Here is a 19660-nt window from a genome sequence, read left to right as displayed (position 1 = left end):
GGATTTCCATGTCATTTAAGTGATATATAACGCAGACCAAACGTCATCCCTGCATCCCGTAAACGTAGCATAAGGAACCGTGATTCCCTGGAAGTTATCTGATTGGTCGTCATCACGCGTCAATTAAGGAGACTGATGTCATTGGTGAGCGTGACAAGCAGAAGCGCGTCAATCTCTGCAACGACCGAGCAGATTGGCTGGCTCAGGAACGGTCACGTCGGGTAGCCCGGGAACGTGCACGAGAGACGCACGCGACCTGGATCTCGAGGTTTCGGGGGGTTTAGCACCCAAACTACGGCCCGGGGGCCATGTGCGGCCCGTTTTTAATCCGGCAAATTTTAGAACCCGTTCCAGGCCCACCAGTCAAAGAGTTGGCTCATCGCTGGGTTGGCACGTGGAAGTCATTAGACTGCGTTAAAAACCACCGCATCCGCTTCACAGAGGCAGCTCAGAGTTTGATAACTGATAGCAGTTGAACCTCAAATCCTCGTGAGGAATCCTGTTCCATTCCTCGCGCTGGGCTGACGGACACTTTTTTTTTTTAAGGATACATCACAACGGGACATTTTTGCTTTACTGCATTTATTATCTCTTATGTACAGATATATTGCACGGGGTACAAATCTTTAAAATGCACACCATCTACACTTGCAAAAAATAAGCACACACAATCCTCCCATCAGTGCTGCTGGGTGGAAACCAGGTTTCCAACTTAGTTTCTTTCTTTTTTTTCCTTCTAAAAATGCCTTTATTCTTTTGGAAAGCAATGGACAAATTAAAAATGACCTTGGCAAAGAAATGTACATCAGAGAGGACTTTTAAATGCATACGCTGCCAATAGCAAAAGGTAAAAATAAGAATACAAGGTTTCGTTCGGCACATCAGTGACAAGCCCACCCCGTGATGTGAAGTGCCAAATGTGTTGAGTACATTGTTGGTTTTTGTGCGCTTAGACGGTCCAAAGATTTACATTCTGTACATTCACACAAACTAAGATACATAGATTTATACAGGTACAAACTCACAAAGCCACAGCCACATTTGCATTCCTTGGCAACGCAGGTTGACTCGAGCCGTCTCGTGGAGTGCGACGTGGACGCCAATTGATTTTTTTGCGTACAGATTCAAATCTCCCCACATGGATTCTGGGTCAGTGTCAGATTTAAAAACTTGAATCTGAGATTCAGCAGGCGTGTTGTTGGTCAGGATAAATTCTCTCCTTTGGACGAGACGCTGTGAAATTGGACAAACTTATAACTTATTGTGCGTTTCTGTGATAAAGTCAAGTGAGAGAAAAACACTTGTGATTCCGGAGGTCCTTCGCAGGTCATTTTCACACATGAGCCAACAATTAAAATAAGCAGCCGTTGTGCATTTGTATTTGAACCTTAAAATCAGCAGTTTCTGACTACACTGAGCGTATTAAATAAAGCCTTCATCATATCGGAGGTTATAGCGAGGCTTCGCAAAACGTACGTATGCAAGTGGTCAGTAGGGAGAAGAGCGACGGGAGCGCGAGGAGGTCCACGCCTCTGACCTCCTCCGCCCGAGCCAACTTCGACAACATTGAGGCTTTCAGTCTTTGTGCGCGCAGACGGGACAGGGGGTTCTCAGCGGTGCTGGCGTGGGGAAGGAGGCTCCTCCACACTCACATGTTGAAGCTTTCTCCGCAGCCACACGTTCCCTTGATGTTGGGATTGTTGAAGACAAACTCGTTGGAGAGCTTCGACTCCACAAAGTCCATCTCGGTTCCCAGGAGGGTCAGCTGAGCCTTCTTCTCTATAAACACCCTCACGCCTGCGAGACAGTGCAGGGAACAGCCGTCACAAGCCTGCGTTTATTGAAAACTCGAAAACCGAGATTCGGAGGGAGTAATCAGGCCGCAAATCGGTCAAAGGGTTTGTAATCTAATCTCCGCCACTTACCGTCTTGCACCACTTCCTCGTCAGCTTTGTCTCTTTCTTTGGTGTAATCCAGTGTGTAAGTCAGCCCGTTACAGCCGCGCGTCCTCACCCCGACCTTTAAACCAATCTTGAAGGAGGCAAAAAGGACAAACATTTCAGCCGATCTTCATCCAATGGAAACAGGACAGCTGAACCAAAGTTTGCTGTAGACTTGTGTTGAGGATGACAGATCTCTTTTTTTCTCCCCCCAATCAACACAAAATGCAAAAGGGGGGTTGCTGCCTTGAACCAACAATTACATGTCTTTGTGTTGATATGGTCATTTTTAAACAACACGTGGAAGAAAGAAAACTGTATCTGGTGACAATACAGACGTACAAATGTCGTGACATTTAAAAAAAAAAAAAAAATGACAACAGAAGCCAGCAGTGTCAACTGGATTCTGGAATGTCTTTTGTTAAAGAAAGTGACTCACATATTCCGGCTTCTCCTGCAGCAATCCCCGAAGCTTGTTCACAGCTGCGGGAGTCTGGTAGAAACAGACAAAGGAAAAAAGGTTTCACGCAAAACCTACTATTTTGCACAAAAGCAGCCACTTTAAGCCAATGTGGCTGCAATGCTACGTCATGCTATGGCCTCGTTGAAAGGGGTTTCATTGCAGCACCCTACCAGTAAGTTGTTAACACATAGCTTTAATGTCTATTGAAAATAAACAAAAGCAAAATAACAACAAAACAGTGTCTTTAAAATGCCACGACATTTAGCGTTTAATGAAAATCACTCTTAAACACCGAGAGAGAAAAATTAATAAAATACATCCATTTTATGATGTACTTACAATTAAAATAATTTCTTCAAGTTCGGCCAGCCGGTTTTAAAGAACTTAACGGGCCGCAAATGGCCACCGGACCTTAGCTTGCTCACGCCTGAGCGACAACAATCTCTGAGCAATGCGGGAGGTTCACGTGTTGCTGCCTAAAACCTAAATAAAGACGGACCTGAGTGACCATCAACTGACGACACAGGATGTTCATCATGACTTCAAGGACCGCTGTCCTAAATAGCTGCTTGTGATATGCGAGGAACTCAAAACTGTTTCTGTGCAGTTCCTTCTCTTATCAGCTCGCAGCATGTGACACGTTATCTGACAGCAGTTTAAAGTTGGAATGCCCATTAAATGTTAATTTTACATTTGTAACCCAAAATATAAAACGTAAACTTTTTTTTTTCTTTACTAAATGCCGTGAATAATTCGTTTTATTTTGAATACTGGACTAGCTACAAGAAATATCTGAGTCATGAGGAAAGCAAATTGAAGCATGTGTCGGTCTTCAACGTAACGGATATCAGTTGTAAAGTCGATGGTTCAAAGCAGGCCATCGGCTGGCTGGGTGCACTGTATGCTCAATAGTGAACAGAAATTAATAATTAAAAAAAAGTCGGCTACTTAATCACGATAAGCCTTATCCCGAGTAACGGCATATTCCGTTTACGTCACAAATGGTTAGCTAACATTTGGCTTAGCTAACTTTGGTTCACGTAACAGCGAGTTGCGCTATAGATCGTGGGCCGTGGCATGACCGCCACTCGTTTTAAATGAGCAGAAATCGTTTGAAACAGACCAACGTCCGCTAAAAAATTGGTGGCTCGAAAACTTACGAGTGTCAGTGCGGCTCTGGCAGGCAGTATTTTCCGCTTGCTGACCGCTCGAACGGTCGCCCGCACCATGGACGCAGACATGTTTGTTGGTTAAAATCACAACATTGGACTGCGCATGCGCTTAATGTAGGAAGGTGTCCGCCTCCTTTTAAAGAATGTCGTTTAATCATTGGCCCTGCCGATGACAGACAAGCGGGATGACTAATCACGTTGATGCAGCCAAAACCGATAAGAAAATGCGTAGCGGAAACTCAAATTTTGTGAAGATTGGTTGAGTCTAAAATTTAAGTGGAGATCCTAGATTGCTTTGTGTTTTTACCCAAGTAGTTAAATATTTGTTTTTTAGGCTTTTATATACAATTACATAATTCGTTCTCTACGTTATCAAAGGTCTGATTAAAGTGTGTAAAGCCACTGATTTTTCTTTTTAAAAACATGCTTTTTCATCTGCAAGTCGGTGACGTGAACATTTGTCAATGAAGAGAATCATACACGAGGATTTGGTTTCTGTTTAATTCTTAAGATTGCAAGCAAACATTTGCTGGCAGGACGAGGGGCTCCATTACAACAAACTCAACATTTGCATCCAAATAAATTGAAATACATTAAGGCCAACAATAAAATAAAGCTCCTTTTAAAATTAGGAAGTTGATTCCGATAACATCAACTATACACGTTTTGTTTTGTTTTTAAATAAAACTCAGCCGTCATAGGGCAACGCTGAAGCCACATTAGAAGTTAAAGGAGCAGCGGTATAATAAACGGGCGTAGACCCTCACAGTGCAGCTACCTGTCGGTGGCACATTTGCAACAACAAAAAAAAGCCTTTGTGGCATTATAAATAAAGTTTGCTGTAGCAGAGGTGAAAGGGGTTTTGGACACTGCATGCAGTTGCATTGAGTCCACTGATTGTGTTTTGGAAACATGTAGTTTACGTCAGCTCTGACTATTTTCTTTCATGTGTGGAGGATAGGGACCTTTAGCTTTACTTTTGTACTGTTAAAGGCATTTGTGGGAAGGAGTGACTATTAATAAAGAAGAGGACTGACAGTGTTAAAAGTATAACAGTGATCCTGCATAAAATCTTTACAGGGCCATTTCATAAAAAAAAATTAAAATTAAAAAAAAAACTTCGGTAAAGCTGCATTTACACAGGATTTTTTTTTTTTTTTTTTTTTTTTAAAGAAAAAAGAAAAAACAAAAGAAAAACAACACTGCCATGTGTGTTTTGGGGCATAAAATCTCAAGGAATATGAATTGAATTTGGAGCAATTTTAAAACCTCACAATTTTGAAAAAGAAAAAAACAACTTATTAAATGGCATAATAGACAACGCCTCAATCACCAGCTCAATTTGTTTTTAAAAGATCTGGTAATGTTAAAGACCACCAAGCTTTAGCTGACCTTAAATCATGCAATCTGAAAATAAAATCTGTTACGGCAACGGTAAATGTTATTATCTCTTCTCATTGAAGATCCATTTCTTAATAACTTCCAAATTTCTTTGATTTAAGACAGAATTTTTTTTAAAAAAGAAAAAAAAAAAGAGAAAAAAAAAATACTTGACTGGCAGTGTAGGTAAACACAGACATGAGGTGCATTTGCAGTAGCTTGTCCTTTCTTTCTTTTTTAAAATAAAAGCTTTAAAAAGCTTGGACGTCATGTTGTCGTCTGCCTGGACAGAAGTAGAGCTTTGGGCTCAGTCAAGCAAACGTGTCGCTTATTCCACAGGGCTTCGTCTGTGACCCAGACGGCCTGAGTTTCGATGAGCCAGACTACCTGCAGAGGACACGAACAAAACTGTCAGTCTTTCAAAAACCATGCAAGCCTAAATTACAACTTCAAGCTCTTTCTTCACTAGTAAATACAAATACATTTTGGCGAGGAGGAGGAATTCCTCACCTGTACTGCACCCCACCACCAGGGGAGCCCTTTTACTTTGCATTGCTTATTCTGATTTATTCTCATTTTAAAAGCATACCAGGAAAAATCAATGCATGTACCTGTTTGTGGGCCTAACACCACATTTTGTTGCTTCCTTTTCTTATTCTCGTCTTGTAAAGTTAATCCCTGAAAGCAAAGAAGACAAAATAACAAGACTGCATCAGCAACAAACATTTCAACACATATTTCCCTCCAAGTGGCAAAAGCAATGTCATACCTGTCTCTCCTTCTCTCTTAGATTCCTCATGTGGACAGAGGAGGGGGAAGAATAGTTTTCCACTTTCACATTACCTGTCGAAGACAATTCAGTTTATGAAGAGAGGTCCTTCTGATCTCTTTCCATTTTCAAAATACTAACAACACATAGTGTCACCGTGGCTATAATTTCACTTTGAGTAGATGAAGTGACTTGATGGGAAACACTGCACCTGCAGGGCTTCTGTACAGCTGGCAGTCCTTCTTGATGTGGGTGCTCGACCCACACAGGTAGCAGCAGCGCGTCTCCAGTGTATCTCTCTTCCTCCAGTGATCACCCCTGTGTCTGCCCGGGTCCCTGGGATCCTCCCCTGGGTCCATTTTGTCCCGCAGGTGTTCTGTTCGTCTCTCTGAGTCCTTTCTATGTTTTGATCTGGGCCGAGGCCGACAAAGAAAACAGAAACAAAAAAGGTAATTAGCTTGCAATTCCAAAAATATGGAGTAATAGTTCACACTGCTTTATTTTTACCCACCTTTTCCGCAAGGGACAGTCCTTCATGAAGTGTCCGATCTTGCCACAGATGCGGCAGCAGCGGTCATTAGGAGCCACTTCTCCCTCCGTGAGGACTTCAGGATCGAAGAAATACTCCTGTGATACACGGAGGGTCAGGTCAGGTTCAAAACAAATCCATATTCACTGCCATAATGCCGACGCAGGCTCGAGATCACCGACCATCTGGCTCGGGTACTCGGGAGGAAAGGCCGCCACCGCAGTGCCAAACACCGTTCTGCCGTTGATGAAGGCCTTCATGATAAAGTTGGTCACTGTCATGGTGAGAAATGACGTTGGGCATTAGAAAACAATTGGAAGATAAGCGAAGAAATACAAATGTAAAAAAAAAAATGCAATCCTACTTTTCCTGGAGAGACCAGCGCCAAGGTTGTGGTTCAGGTCAAAGGGATCTGTGATCAAACAGCAGAACACAGCACAATGAAGCAAGCAATGCTTTGTTTAATGTTAGAGACGGACCGCGGTAGTGTCTGTGGTACAGCTTGCCTTCGATGACGATGTATTTGGAGGTCCACTGCTTGTTAAAGGTGGTGAGGCGGCCGTGCTGACGGATGCACACGACGTGCTCCCTGAAGTCAAAGTCCTCGGTGTAAAAGCGCAGCAGGCCGAGCCACAGCTCCCCGACCGTCTCCGTGTTCTTCCCGTAATGTGGCCACCGGCTGGGCTGCACAGAGGGAGTGTCAATGTGACGCATTTAACTCAAATCTGAGGAGTTTCTGCTTCCTCGATTAGTTCTATGTTTCTTTTATTTAAGGTCAATCATATTCAGTTTGGCTAAACAGCTCTAAGTGAGTCACTGCTGCAGGCCCCCAATACTCATCATTAAAGATCATGGATAGAAAACAAAAAGCCAGAGCTTTCTTTCATGCTCACCAACTTCACTATGTTGTTGTAGTTATTATTTAATGGGCAACATTGTGTTAGATTTCAGTCGCTGCTGATGGTCTTTAACTAACTGTGCTCACTCCTTGGTCCCGAACAATAATGACAGACTGTGATAGTCTCACCAGTGTTTTGAGATCATGAAAGAAGTACACATTCCAGCCATCGACCAGCACCTCTGGTTTCTTCTTGTCATCGTAAATCTGCAACAAACAAATGAGGAAAATAAGTCACATGACTGTATCAACATTCTGCTTTGTCCAGATACTCTTTCGCCAACTTTTTTTTACACCTTAATCACATCTGGTTTAACTTCATATTGTTAAATATTTTAGGTCTTCTGGTCTCACCTCGACTTCAGCATCCATTAAATGACATCCAGATGAATGACTTTCCTGCTTGACTCACTACAACTGTGTCTTTTGGCTAAAAGCAACATTCACAACAAAACGAGCCCGTGCGTCACGTTTACTTCCGAGGGCAACGCTTGTTCATTTGTACCTCTTGGAGCACCGGGATAACAGGAGGGTTCCTCTGCTGCAGGAAGAAGAGCACCATGAGCGTGTAAGCGTACGACGACAGGCTGCCGCGGGAAGCGTCGCCGATGTCGCACATCTGGCGGAGGGAGAAGAGACAAGAAAAGAACACGATGGGAATGGATGGAAAGAGTCCGTCAGAGGCGGAGAAAACATGGCGGCGGAGCTGCGAGTCGGAGAGGAAGCGACGCTCACTTTGGCAAAAACCTTCATGACGTAACAGAGGACCTTCACTCTCCTGTCGATGGCTGCATAGGAAGCCAAGAGGTGTGTGTTGTGCAGAGCCTGAAGAGGAGGTGGGGGAGGGTGTTTAACCAAGACAGCGTTGACTGAACAGGACTTATGAGGCAGAAGCAGAAGGAGCCCCTACCAGTGTGTTGTAGAGGCTGATGTCTCCTTCAAGGCCCGTGCGGACGTGGTAAAACTTCACAATTGGAACTTTTGCCGTGGTGATGGGCAGAATATTCTTCACACCTGGTGGCACAGGGCACGCATCAAGGCATGTTTTTTTTGTTTGGTTTGGTCCAGGTTATAATAGCGTTAATCTACATGTGTGTTTTTAAAGTCATCAGATCACACAGGAAGCTTTAAACAACCAAGGACATCCTCAAGGTGATTACAACATGTAGCAGCGACAGGACTAAAAATAAAATTGCACCAGACACATTTTAGTGCTTACCTGGGTGTTTCTTCAGAAGTCGGGCCAGACTTTCAATTATAGTGATGCAATCAACATCCTGTAGAACACAGTGTTAAACAGATTTTTTTTTTTTTTTTTAATGAAGGATCATAATAAACAATTCCTCAGTGTCATACCCATTACTATCAGTCGCAAAATAACATTTCTGTTCCTCTTGAAATGGGCTAACAAAAAGCAAACAGTGATTAAGAAAGTCAATAAGCAGTGTGCTTTGTGAGTGAAATAACTGCCTGGCTTTTATATCGACATAAAACTGAAGGTCACAAAAAGATCCTCAAACTAACATTGATGGAGTCTTTCCCCTCCAGCACCATGCAGATATCCAGGTCACTCTGCCTGAAGCCAAAGCCGTTTTTGGAGGATCCAAACAGCTGCAGCCGAGCTCCTGTTCATCCAAAGACACAAGGGGTCAGCAACACCGTTAACATGAACTCTGCTCTGACATTACGGTCGTGATTTCCAGGTGACACGTATCGGAAGTCGCGGATTCTTTTTGGTGGCATTGCACCTGGAAAAAACACGATGGTGCCAAACGCAAAAGGCTTCCAGCTCACCGGCAAACTGTCTCCTGACGAAGGCCTCCAGGTCCAGAAGGATGTGCTCTCTTACGCCCACTTCCAGCTCATCCGGGGCAAAATCAGCTTTAAAAAAACATTTAGAAAAAAAATCAGCATTCAGTTGACTATATAAGCCCAGGTGGAAATCAGGGATACATCAGGCAACATGAATACAACGCAGACACTGACATACAAGAGCCGACACTTCTTCTATTCCTTACCATCTGCTTATCCTTGGTAATAATAACAGTAAAGCTGACTGAAGGTTATAGCAACAACAGGCACAAAGAAGATTATTTCACTTGTTGCTGCAGAACATCTGAATTTAATTTGAAGACCTTGGCTGTCGCTGATAGAAAGCACACTGACGCACTGATGACCAAACACCTGTCACACTCACTGTAGCACTGCTCGCAGACTTGGCCGAGGACGTCGAGGAACTCGGGCGTGGCCGGCGGCAGAGGGTCCAACTTCACCTTCTTGAAATCTTCCGGGCAGTCTTTCTTCAGGTGTCCGTCACGCTTGCACAAGCTGCACACCACCATGTGTGACTGACAGGGAGCGAAATGCACCTTTCAGTTCATTTGCACGGTTTGATCAAGCGGAAACCAACACGAGCGGAAACAGAACCCACCTTTCCTCTGGTGAAAGCCTGCTTGGTGAATGCGTAGGGCAGTTTCTTCTGTTTCGGAGGGACTGCTGCGTCTTCCTGACTCCCACCTTTGGTCGAGTCCTCTGAAGGTGCAGGCAAAGAATTGACAGGCGCCAACTCCACGTCCTCCACGTCCTCTACCTCCTCCTCTTCGTCCTCGTCCGCTGAGCCAGATGTGTCGACATCTGGACCCTCCTCGTCAGAGAGGAGGTCCTCCCCCGAGATCTCATCGACTGGGAAGATCTCCTCCTCAGTGGTGAAGCTGTCCAGGTGCTGCCTGCTGAGCGTGCTGGCGTCCTCGTCCTCCTCGTCTTCAGAGACGCTGCTCTTGCCCACGTCCACTTTTTCGTGCTCCCTCTCCTCGTCCGAGTCGCTGTACTCCTCCGCTTCCTCCTCTTCCTCCTCCTCCTCCTCGATGATGCAGTCGACGTCGTCGGGGCCGTTTTCCTCGGCTTGCTGCTGGATGCCGAGCAGGCGCAGGTCTGGCAGAGGCTCTTCAGCCGCGGCCTTTGCACCCTTTCGCTCTTTCTTGAGGGCCGCAGCTGCAGCGTTGGGCGGCAGCGCAAAGTACTTGTACGTCGTTTTCAGGCAGTGGACGATGTACTCGTACATTTGCTGGCTGCTCACGGAGCGAGCCACGTTCCTCTTCACAGCGAACGGATCTGGACAGAGAAACGGATACAGTTGAGTAATACTGATGAAATAACAAATGAGAATCGCTGGGTCAAATATTTCAAAAGCAATAACGAAATAGAACAACACAGCAGGTGGGGTGCTCGGATTTCAACTGCTCATCCATCATCTTGCAAAAGAAGCCTTTCTTCAATCTGTTGTAATTCTTTTATGGCTTCTAGAACCAATTTGCAGCCAATGTACTGTTAATTATCAATGCTCACTCGAGCCTTGAGCTCAAGCTGCACAGCTTTCAGTTCATGCATCCAATTTCCATGACTACCCATCCTGAACTCATTGTTGTGCAGTGAGTGTGCAGGAATCCCACAGGAGCAGCCTTCCATTGGAAGTGAACATGATGTCCAATGGATTTAGGCGGGAAACTGCATCATGTGTACCATCAACTGACTTGTAACAGAACAAAACAGGAAAGAACTCAATATCAACAGATCAACTTGAAGACTGGCAGGTGATAAAAAAGCCTCTGACCCTCCACGGCGATGCGTTTCTTTGGCCAGTCTTTTATCTCGCGGGACAGGACGGCGTTGGTCCGCACGCCAATCACGTTGTCGGCCATGTTGAACTCCAGCGAGTAAAAGCGAAGCATTTCCACCCAGAGGAGACCGACTTCCACTGGCGGGTGAGGAGTCTGGAGCACCAATGACACCTGAAAGACAGGATGCGGGAAGGAAAGTTTAACACAGGAGCAACTAGTGAGGGGGATTTATGCTGACTCCCCTCCGCACCTCACAGAGGCTTTGCTCTTTGTTCAGGCTGCATTTGTAAATCAGAATCTGTTCTTAATTGCTTGCCTTGGTAAATTAACGTTAAACTTAAAAAAATAAATTTAAAAATCAACAATTATGAACATTTCATGCATTCTTTGGTGTACACAGAGGTAGTTTTTCCAGGTACATATCCCAAGTACATAGTGTTTGAATTATAAAAGCTCTAGAATCATAATTAGAGCCGGACTGATCACCTTTCCCGTGACGCAGGGGTTTTCTGCTGGCTGTGATGATTCTTTGGGGGAAGGCGTGTAAACCCAGTGCAGGTATCCGTCCTCCACATGAGTGAGTCTAAACTCAGACAGCCTGCTGAGCGAAAAAACCTTGATCTGGAGACAATCAGAGCATTGGAATCATTTCACTGAAAACAACACTCAGGTATATAACGTTCTAAATACATAAAAAAAAAAAAAAAAAAAGGAGCTCACTTCTTGTTTCAGGTAAGTGGGAAGGAGGGCTTCCCTGCGCTGTTGCAGGAAGAAGATGACCATGAGGGCGAAGACGTGCGGTGGCAGTCCACCTTCCTCCGCGCAATCAATGTCACAGATCTGAAGCAGCGGCAACGTGCGAGACGTCAGACTAACTTATACCACTGGGGGAAACCAACACAGCCGAGTCGCTGAGGAAAACCTACCCTGGCCCAGCGCCTCAGGCCCAAAACCAGCGGGAGGAGGAGCCGTTCCCGACTGGACAGAGCACAGATGAAGGACGTGGTCTGGAACGCCATTTCATTTCCTGCACTGACTTTGCAGACGAGGCCACTGCGGAGACATTTCCATTTCTCAGGTGTTTTTCTCACGTCTGCTGTCCGACATCGTGCATGTGCCTGGTGTTTGCAACGAGTGCTGAATAAAAGGTGAAATACACACCTGCTTTTCTCTTTACAGATGACCACAGGCACCCTGGCATGAAAATCAGCTTCCAGGTCCACAAAGAGAGCTTGGCACAAAAGATAAGAGGAAAAAGACACATTGGTCTTCAGATTTGGATCGCAGTCGTCACAACAGACGCTATTGTAACACAATTTGTTGAAACTTAAGAGGAAAATGACAGTTAAATCAATAAAGGAGGACTCACGGCTCACAGAGAGGCACTCCTTGACCATCATCAAGATGTCTGGCTGATGCATCTGTGAATACATTCCATTTCAAAGCCGTCATACAACATAAATATGATAAGGACGTATGAATGTGGTATGGGCACAAAGCACAACATCCACACAACAACACATAAAGTAATATAACTTTTTTTAAAAAGTATGTTGTGACTTAAATGCCAGACAGCTAAGTCACTAAGAAAACATTAAAACTGTTAAAAACAACGCAGCCAGTCCAAGTCACCCTGATCTACTCACGTCAGGCGGGTACTGAATGTCCACGTTGACGTCAGAGTCCTTGAATCCAAACTTGGTGCAAGATGATCCATAAAGCCTGAGTCTGATCTCTAGGTGGGAAGAAAAGAAGTTTATCATTGTGAAGGACAAACTTGTAAGTCAAGTTTTTTTTTTTTTTACAAAACATCTAATGCAAGGAAAAGGAACTTGATATTCTGCAGCTTATTTTTCAAGTAAATTCAACAACGCCGGTGAAATGTCACAGGCGGTAAATGACTGGCTTACCAGGCAGGACGGACAGGAGGAGGTCTTGCATGATGGCGACGACAGCCTGCCTCCGCTCGACGTCTTCGTCAGTCAAGCCGTGATCTCGCACAACGGCCTCCAGCGCGGCGCTCACGGCACTGATCTGCTCAGCTTGAGGAGGTTGAATCTCAGTCAGCATCGCCTGCTCTTGCCTTTCCTGCAGGCAAACAGAGGGAATTAAAAAAAGAAAAAAAATTGCATGCACTCGAGCGTGCTTTTTACTAAAGCAACGATGGGGATCGAACCGCAGTTTCTCACCCGGGCCCTCCTCCTGTGCCGTTTGTCCCTGATGTGTCTGTAGGCATGAGAGATGGACTCCAGCAGAACATCACAGAGGGCACAGGTGTAAAGAGCAGCAGGGTTGCTTTGTGATCTCTGCAGCAAGTTTTAAAAAAGAAAGGAAAGTTCAGAATTTAAGACTTTATTGACACTGAGATTTTTAGTGATTGAACAATTGAAGTGCCTGTACCTTTTTTAGAGAGTGGATCCCTTCTTTGCTAAGTCGTCTCTCTGCCTGTTGCAGGCTGTGCCTGTCTAATACTGAGAGCATGGACTCTTCAGAGGCCCGATTCTCTTCAGCAAAAGCATTCTTCTTGCTCCTATTTCTCCGTTTTCTCCCTAAGGGGGCGGGGGGGAGAACAATATTTAATACTAAAATAAAATTTAAAAAAAAAAATCATTTACATTTGCATTTCTGTCCTGTTGGAGATTTTCCTAGAAGTTAGTACCGTTCTGGTAGGGAGGGAGGTATCAGTGACAATACAGAGGGCACCTCCCTAAACTTGACATGCCAAGTCCTTTGAGACCACATTGCCGACACCTTGCACTTTGTGTTGTATGTTAAGTGTTACATGTCACACAGATGAGAAAACATGTGGCATACCAGTTGAACTTGGGTGTAAGAACGGTTGTGTAGCTGATTATTCATGAGATTGAATGAAAGCCAACTCAAAACGTGCACACATTGCCTGCATGATTTTTTTTTTTTTTCAAAATGTCTTTTGAATCCTTGATGTCCAAACCCTCACCTGATTTGTTCAAACTGTCCTCTTGGCTCCCCTGCTCCCACACATCTTTTGGGGCATCGAAATGTATATTCCTCCTGAAATGTTGCTGCTGCTGACGGCCTTCTCTCCAGCTGTCGTCACCGGTGTTTTCAGGGCCTGGGAACCACCGGAGATCATCCCTTGGTGAGGGGCTGTGACCCCCCCTGAATCTACCAGGTGAGTAGCTCATAGGTCCTGGTCCCGGCCCCGGCCCCTTCCCGGGACTGGCCCGGTAAGGTCCACCCTGGTTCCTGCCCGGTTGGTCTCTATCCAGCCTGAAGTTCTGCCCTCCTCGACCCTGATCCTGGCTCCTCCAGTTTTCCGCTGCGGCTCCCCTCTCCCAGCTGCCTTGCCTTGAACGGTAAGGCCTGCCTGAGTTCTCCATGACTACTCAGGGTAAAACTGCAGGATGAAATGAGAGCATTTTAGACACCAACTCGATTCGCTTGGTGCAGAAACACTTTTGGTGACAACTGCTCAAGTGTAGAGCACTATCTCGTGTAGCTGTACCATCAGAATTTGTTTAGGTCAGGGGTCACCGACGTGGTGCCCGCAGGCACCAGGTAGCCTCCGAGGACCACATGAGTAGCCCAAAGGCGTGTTGGAAAAACCACACAACTCGTTGAGCTGCATCTAAAATTACATTTTATACAACACTGTTCAGTCCTTGTTGATAATCTTTGAGAACTCATTAACTTGATAAGTGTCTTCACATAGATGAGCACCCTTAATAATAATATATAACTCAGAGAGTTTATTATCTTAGGAGAGTGTTGCAAACTGGTAGACCTTCATATGACTCAGGATCCATGAAGTAGTTCTCAGTGCCAAAGAGGTTGGTGACTCCTGGTTTAGGACCATTGCAATTCAAAGGCCAACTTAAATCAATGGCAGAGTCCATATCCAAGTCAAGTTGAAGTTGTTCATATGGCAGTTTTCTGACTTCTCAAACTTAACATTTCTAATATGACTCGTCTTCATTTTCTTATTGGTCATGAGTTGTGATATTTTTTGAAGACGTCAAACACATTCACTTCCAAACGCTAGACACAGTTTCTCGGTCATAGCAAATTAAGAACCGTAACTCGTTTCATCGCCGGGTTGTACTTTCAAGTTACCTGCTTAGCAGAGAAGAAAGCCGCTCGAGCTAACTTGCTTAGCCTACCCGTTAGCCAGACGTTAGCTTAAAACAGGTTGCGAGCTCCCGTAGTTGAAAATACTTTACTGGGGGAACAACCTCCAAGTGAGCAAGCTGGCCGACGCGCTATTCACACGTTGGTTCGGTCGTTACATTGAGTGTTACGTACACGGCTGCAAGACAGCCCGCATTGCTGCGCTCACTTGCAGCAGCTGCAGCCTTACTTAGCATTAGCTCTGGGGCTAATGCTAACGACAGCTAAGCGTCGCTGTTTATGTGTGCCGTTCTTGTCAAAGCGGTCAGTCCCTGAGGCACGGCACTCGCTAGTCAGACGGGAGAACGTTAAACAGCCAGGCAAAGAGAAGTGTTAAGGAACACCGTACCTTGAGAACACAGACAGAGGACATACTTCAGGACTCGTGCGGGCTCTGACTAGGCACGATCGCCGGTGTTGCACTGTTGTTTGAGAGGTGACGTACATGCCTGTTTTTTTTGTTTTTTTTCTCCAGTTCCGCCTACCACGCAAGTGCTCAAACACGGGTACAGGCAGGTCCTTCCGTTTTCTCTTAAAAAAAAAAAAAAAAAAAAAAAAAAAAAAACGAAACAAAAAACCAAACCTCTTTTCTCTTTTAAAGAGGTGCAATTTAACGTATCGCGAACAGCTCGCACAGAGAAAACGTAGTCAATTTAAAGGTAACTTGGTTTATGACGCCACAGCAACAGTCACCTCAAACCAGACAAACTTGCTGAAAAAGAATTATTATTGTCATCGTGACTACTAATAACAATCATGACCAAGTTCAGCAACGAAAAGCTATTGTTTTCACACAGGCTTGGCTAAACTATGTATATAAAATAAATGAATAATCATTATTCAGACCCTAACAAACACATATAATTACCTCATTGTTTATATCACGTTTCAGAAAAGTACAACATTTTGTCGCAAAAATGTTTTTCCTCGTCTTTTATTCGTTGTCTTTCGTTGTGTTTTGTCAGGGTGAGTTCTGCGTGTTTTTGTTTTTGTTTGTTTGTTTGTTTTTTTGTCACAGCTATGGGAAATGTATGCGTATTAATTTTGTTTTTTGAGGAAGTGTAAAACTACTTGGGGATAGATTATGTATGTATTAGGATTCGGATTTTTATCCAGTCTGTCTTCTTTTGTATTGCGCCTTCAGTCTGGAATGCCTTAAAGTCTGACTTTGAATTGTTTCTCCAAGCTATTTCCAAATCTTACAGGACGTTTCAATTTGGTCATAACGCAGGAAAATGTGTCCATCCCGTGGACACACACACACACACACACACACACACACACACACACACACACACACACACACACACACACACACACACACACACACATTCCATCTGGCGTGTCGGGGGACTGGGTTGCCAAGGTGAAGGCAGTGGGAGAAGGTGCGGGTGTAGAGGCGGGAAGCGCCCGGGAAAAGTGGCCTCAGTCACCACAACGAAACTCCCCCTGTCGCGGAAACAGCTGAGACCCAAACAGTCACCCGGCACAGCGGACGGACGGACGGACGCCGGAGTCGGAGAGCGAGAGATGGTGTCTCACGGACGGAGGCGGACCAGCGGAGCGTCGCCGCACGCGAACGCGCTCACGCCGGTGCAGCTGCGGCAAACCGCCCGGTGCAGGAAGCAGACGCTCACCGCCAAGTTGAGCGACTCCGGCTTCGAGGAGGACGACCTGGACGCCTCCTCACCTGGCTCGTCCACGGCCCCGGTTCCGCCGGAAGTGTCCCCCCTGAGAGCCGAGGAGCTGCCGACGTGGTTCCTCCAGTATGGAGACGTGGGTTATTTAACGCAGAGGGGAAAGGAGATGAACTTCCAGCCCTGCGGGAGCCTGGCCCGCCAGCCACAAGTAGGACACACGTCATGTTACTGTAGAATGGATGGAGACTGAATGTGAAGGTCCTGTACGTCACATTTACGATGGTCCTTTAACTGATGGACATCAAGTTCTAGAAGGCAAACGTGTTATAGTTTGTCTGTGGGATCAATTTCATATCAGTATCTAAATTTCCCTAGAATTCATTGATGCCGTTTCTCGGATACCTGCACTTTGTAATTTTAGAATTTATAATTTTTGATGGGAAAAGATGATTTCAACTCATTCTGAGTGGAGTTTGCACATCCTCCCTGGATCACAGGGCTTCTCTCCACACACTCCCACATCCTCCCACTTGGCAGGCATGTAGGCGTGAAGTTCAGTGCAAATACTTGTCTGTCTGTTTGTGCTCGTCCTCCCATGAACTTGCCCAGCATGCATCATCACTCTGAGACCGCTGGATGGGACTCCGACGCCATGCGATGGATCCTGTGTGCAGCATTAGCTGTAAACAGATGTTGTTTATCCTCTGTCTCTAAATTAAGCAGCACTATCGTCCAATATTTCCGAACTGTTGTTCACGTTTTCCCGTCTTTCCTCGCAGCTGACCTCGGAGGACCGCTGCACGCTCGTCAGCTGGCTCATCCCCGTCCACAAGCACTTCCGCCTGTCCTTCGAGTGCTGCTGCCTGACAGTGAACATCATGGACCGCTTCCTGGCGTCCACGGCCGTGGCCGCCGACTGCTTCCAGCTCGTGGGCGTCACGGCTCTCCTCCTGTCCAGTAAGATGGTGCGTCTGTCTGACTCGATGGCTCTGAATGTCTTTGATGATGGCGGACAGGTTGAGCGGCTCAGGAACTACCTGTTGAGTGGTTTTTATCAATGTTATCCAGGCCACGACGCGACTGAGGGACAAGAGTTGTTTGTATGTCTGTGAAGGTTCTTTGTTATCCAGCAAAGTAGAAGGGTTAAGTTGGGGCATCTTGGACTTGTTCTTGTGATTTTGAATTCAAGATCGCAATAACAAGTCCAGTTGCCCCAACTTAACCCTTCCATGGTAAAAGAGTTGTTTTTTCTCATGACACTGAACTCCGCAACCTCCCCTCTACATGTCCGCTCAGGTGGACGTGTGCTCGCCGAGGATAAGCCAGCTCTTGTCCATCTGCTGCGACGCCTTCACCAAGGAGCAGCTCTGCAACCTGGAGTGTCTCATCCTGGTCCGCCTCGACTTCCGCCTCGCCGCGCCCACCCTGGCCTTCTTCCTGGACTATTACGCCAACCGCGTGAAGGCCGCAGAACTTGAGCGTGAGGCCGTGGGAGGAGTCGACGGGTGTCCATGCGGGCACCTGGGCTCGGCGGCGGCAGGCAGGTGCCGCGGCGAACTCGCCCAAAAGGTGTGCGAGCTGACCCTGGCGGACTACGCTTTCCACAAATACCCGCCGTCTCTGATCGCCAGCTGTGCACTGTGGTTGGCCTGCGACCTGCTGAGAAGCAAACGAGGACCTGTTGAGTGCATGACTCACAGTTCGCAGGAAGACCAGTGGAGGAGTTTTGTCGAGCATCTGCAAGGCAGCTCCACTGTGGCAGCGGGTCAGGAGAGCTTTGACCACGGCGTGGCCCAAGTCCAAGAATGCAAAGAAAACTTGAAGCTTTTGGTGTCGCTGAACAGGGAGGTGATCGTTTCTACCATGGAACCTCCGTTCTGACCCTACCTGGTGTTGGGTTTTCTTGGCGGTTGTGATTTATGTTTGTGCAGACAAAACCTCATGCAAAAACATGACTGTTTTTTTTTTTTACATATCAGTATAGTACTATAATATATTTTGTTTATTTGCAATAATAATGTTTCACAGTGACTTGTTACTCCAATGAAGGATATGTGGTTAATTGCTTGTTTTCTTTATCATGAAATAAATGAAATTCTTGTTGTCAATCACTGAATGGAAAGTTTTGAATTGAAATATTTAATACAACACGACAGTTCCGTTCAGAGTGAATGTTGTTGAATTATGCCAAACAAACCTTAAATATTGTGGGTGTTTTTTTCAATAAAATATCTATTAAACATTTTGGACGTGTGGAAAAAAAATTACAGGTCTGGGAAACAAATCTGCCAATAACAGTGGGAGAGGTTATATCCCAATTAAGACAAATAAAACAGTGACGAACTGGCGACTTGTCCAGGGTGTCACCCTGCCTTTGCCCTATGACAGCCGGGAGAGGCTCCAGCAGACCCCCGAGTTCAGTAACAAGTGGCTATTGAAAATGCATGCATGGATGGATGCATGGATGGATGAATGGATGACAAATAAAATAAAGGAAAATTGCCAAATAAAACCTTGGGGAGATCTGTGCTTTTGAAGACCTGCATTTATTCTCTTCAATCAACCCAACTGGAGAGAAAAACAGACAAAGGAGAAGAAAGGAGTAGATGTTATATGAATAATATATTATTTTATTATTATGATAATAAAACAGAGAGCAAAAATGAGGAAGCTGAGACAACACCCAGGTCATGGAAGCATAAAATATTAGATCTATAATTTTCCTGAAACATTAAAGTCAAAGCAATAGTGCAACAGCTGTGCAGTCTTTGCCACAGTGGTTTCCGACGCACTAAACCCTCAACCACTAATGATTACATTAGCCACGTCAGACCAAAATCACTGCAGTTCATTGTTTCTCTGTAAGCTCACAAGGAATCCCAGCCTTAGGAAGCCCTATAGTAAGGTTAGTGTTAGTTTTCAACTAAACAAGTGCTTAGTGTGCTTTGCTGCGCTGGTTGCCCTGGAGGCAAATTTACCCGCAGCCTTACTTATCTTCGCGTCACTATTTGGAACAGAGCTGCGCCAACACAACACACTCCCATAATCCATTACGCGTGGCATCTTGACCTGCTGACACAGTGTCGACCACACAGGTGCATTC

The 19660-nt window shown here is 45.5% G+C and overlaps 3 protein-coding genes across 4 annotated transcripts; 1 reads left to right on the top strand and 2 right to left on the bottom strand.

The window, feature by feature from the left end:
- Positions 1-565: 565 nt before the first annotated feature.
- On the bottom strand, positions 566-3715 carry isca1 (iron-sulfur cluster assembly 1). The gene is made up of 4 exons (XM_076033369.1): positions 3564-3715; positions 2380-2433; positions 1926-2031; positions 566-1797 (listed from the first exon to the last, which is right to left on the bottom strand). The coding sequence occupies exons 1-4, from the start codon at positions 3642-3644 to the stop codon at positions 1649-1651; spliced, it is 390 nt and encodes a 129-aa protein (XP_075889484.1). The 5' UTR covers positions 3645-3715; the 3' UTR covers positions 566-1648.
- Positions 3716-4062: 347 nt separating this feature from the next.
- On the bottom strand, positions 4063-15393 carry tut7 (terminal uridylyl transferase 7). Of its 2 annotated transcripts, none has more exons than XM_076033366.1 (29): positions 15267-15393; positions 13728-14147; positions 13169-13317; positions 12958-13074; positions 12679-12856; positions 12415-12503; positions 12138-12189; positions 11930-11999; positions 11695-11821; positions 11489-11608; positions 11255-11389; positions 10762-10939; positions 9583-10262; positions 9349-9499; positions 8946-9032; positions 8676-8776; positions 8371-8428; positions 8062-8165; positions 7887-7976; positions 7657-7770; positions 7281-7358; positions 6760-6937; positions 6618-6665; positions 6436-6527; positions 6236-6351; positions 5936-6135; positions 5725-5798; positions 5567-5633; positions 4063-5342 (listed from the first exon to the last, which is right to left on the bottom strand). In XM_076033366.1, the coding sequence occupies exons 2-29, from the start codon at positions 14128-14130 to the stop codon at positions 5284-5286; spliced, it is 3915 nt and encodes a 1304-aa protein (XP_075889481.1). In that variant the 5' UTR covers positions 14131-14147; positions 15267-15393; the 3' UTR covers positions 4063-5283. The 2 variants fall into 2 exon arrangements, with proteins under 2 accessions (XP_075889481.1, XP_075889482.1); XM_076033367.1 differs by lacking the exon at positions 15267-15393 and adding an exon at positions 14864-15180.
- A 120-nt stretch (positions 15394-15513) lies between these two features.
- Positions 15514-18707, top strand: ccno (cyclin O). The gene is made up of 3 exons (XM_076033368.1): positions 15514-16765; positions 17337-17522; positions 17854-18707. Exons 1-3 carry the CDS (start codon positions 16448-16450, stop codon positions 18436-18438), a joined length of 1089 nt encoding a protein of 362 aa, XP_075889483.1. The 5' UTR covers positions 15514-16447; the 3' UTR covers positions 18439-18707.
- The last annotated feature ends 953 nt before the right edge of the window (positions 18708-19660 follow it).

Source organism: Nelusetta ayraudi, unplaced genomic scaffold, assembly GCF_046127955.1.
Source record: "Nelusetta ayraudi isolate G7.1 ecotype Tasmania unplaced genomic scaffold, CSIRO-AGI_Nayr_v1 ptg000041l, whole genome shotgun sequence".
Taxonomy (NCBI): Eukaryota; Metazoa; Chordata; class Actinopteri; order Tetraodontiformes; family Monacanthidae; genus Nelusetta; species Nelusetta ayraudi.
Note: the sequence above shows the minus strand (reverse complement) of the source record. Positions and strands in the feature narration are given on the sequence as shown.

Excerpts from the sequence above, each read along its gene's own strand:
- tut7 (XM_076033366.1), bottom strand. The coding sequence starts at position 14,130 with ATGGAGAACTCAGGCAGGCCTTACCGTTCAAGGCAAGGCAGCTGGGAG. Across the intron at positions 13,318-13,727 it reads GGACAGTTTGAACAAATCAG|GGAGAAAACGGAGAAATAGG; the intron begins GTGAGGGTTTGG and ends CCGCCCCCTTAG. Across the intron at positions 7,359-7,656 it reads TTATCCCGGTGCTCCAAGAG|ATTTACGATGACAAGAAGAA; the intron begins GTACAAATGAAC and ends TGTTTGTTGCAG.
- ccno (XM_076033368.1), top strand. The coding sequence starts at position 16,448 with ATGGTGTCTCACGGACGGAGGCGGACCAGCGGAGCGTCGCCGCACGCG. Across the intron at positions 16,766-17,336 it reads GCCTGGCCCGCCAGCCACAA|CTGACCTCGGAGGACCGCTG; the intron begins GTAGGACACACG and ends CTTTCCTCGCAG. Across the intron at positions 17,523-17,853 it reads TCCTCCTGTCCAGTAAGATG|GTGGACGTGTGCTCGCCGAG; the intron begins GTGCGTCTGTCT and ends ATGTCCGCTCAG.
- isca1 (XM_076033369.1), bottom strand. The coding sequence starts at position 3,644 with ATGTCTGCGTCCATGGTGCGGGCGACCGTTCGAGCGGTCAGCAAGCGG. Across the intron at positions 2,032-2,379 it reads TGCAGGAGAAGCCGGAATAT|ATTGGTTTAAAGGTCGGGGT; the intron begins GTGAGTCACTTT and ends GCCTCCTTCAAG. Across the intron at positions 1,798-1,925 it reads CGAGGAAGTGGTGCAAGACG|GCGTGAGGGTGTTTATAGAG; the intron begins GTAAGTGGCGGA and ends ACTGTCTCGCAG.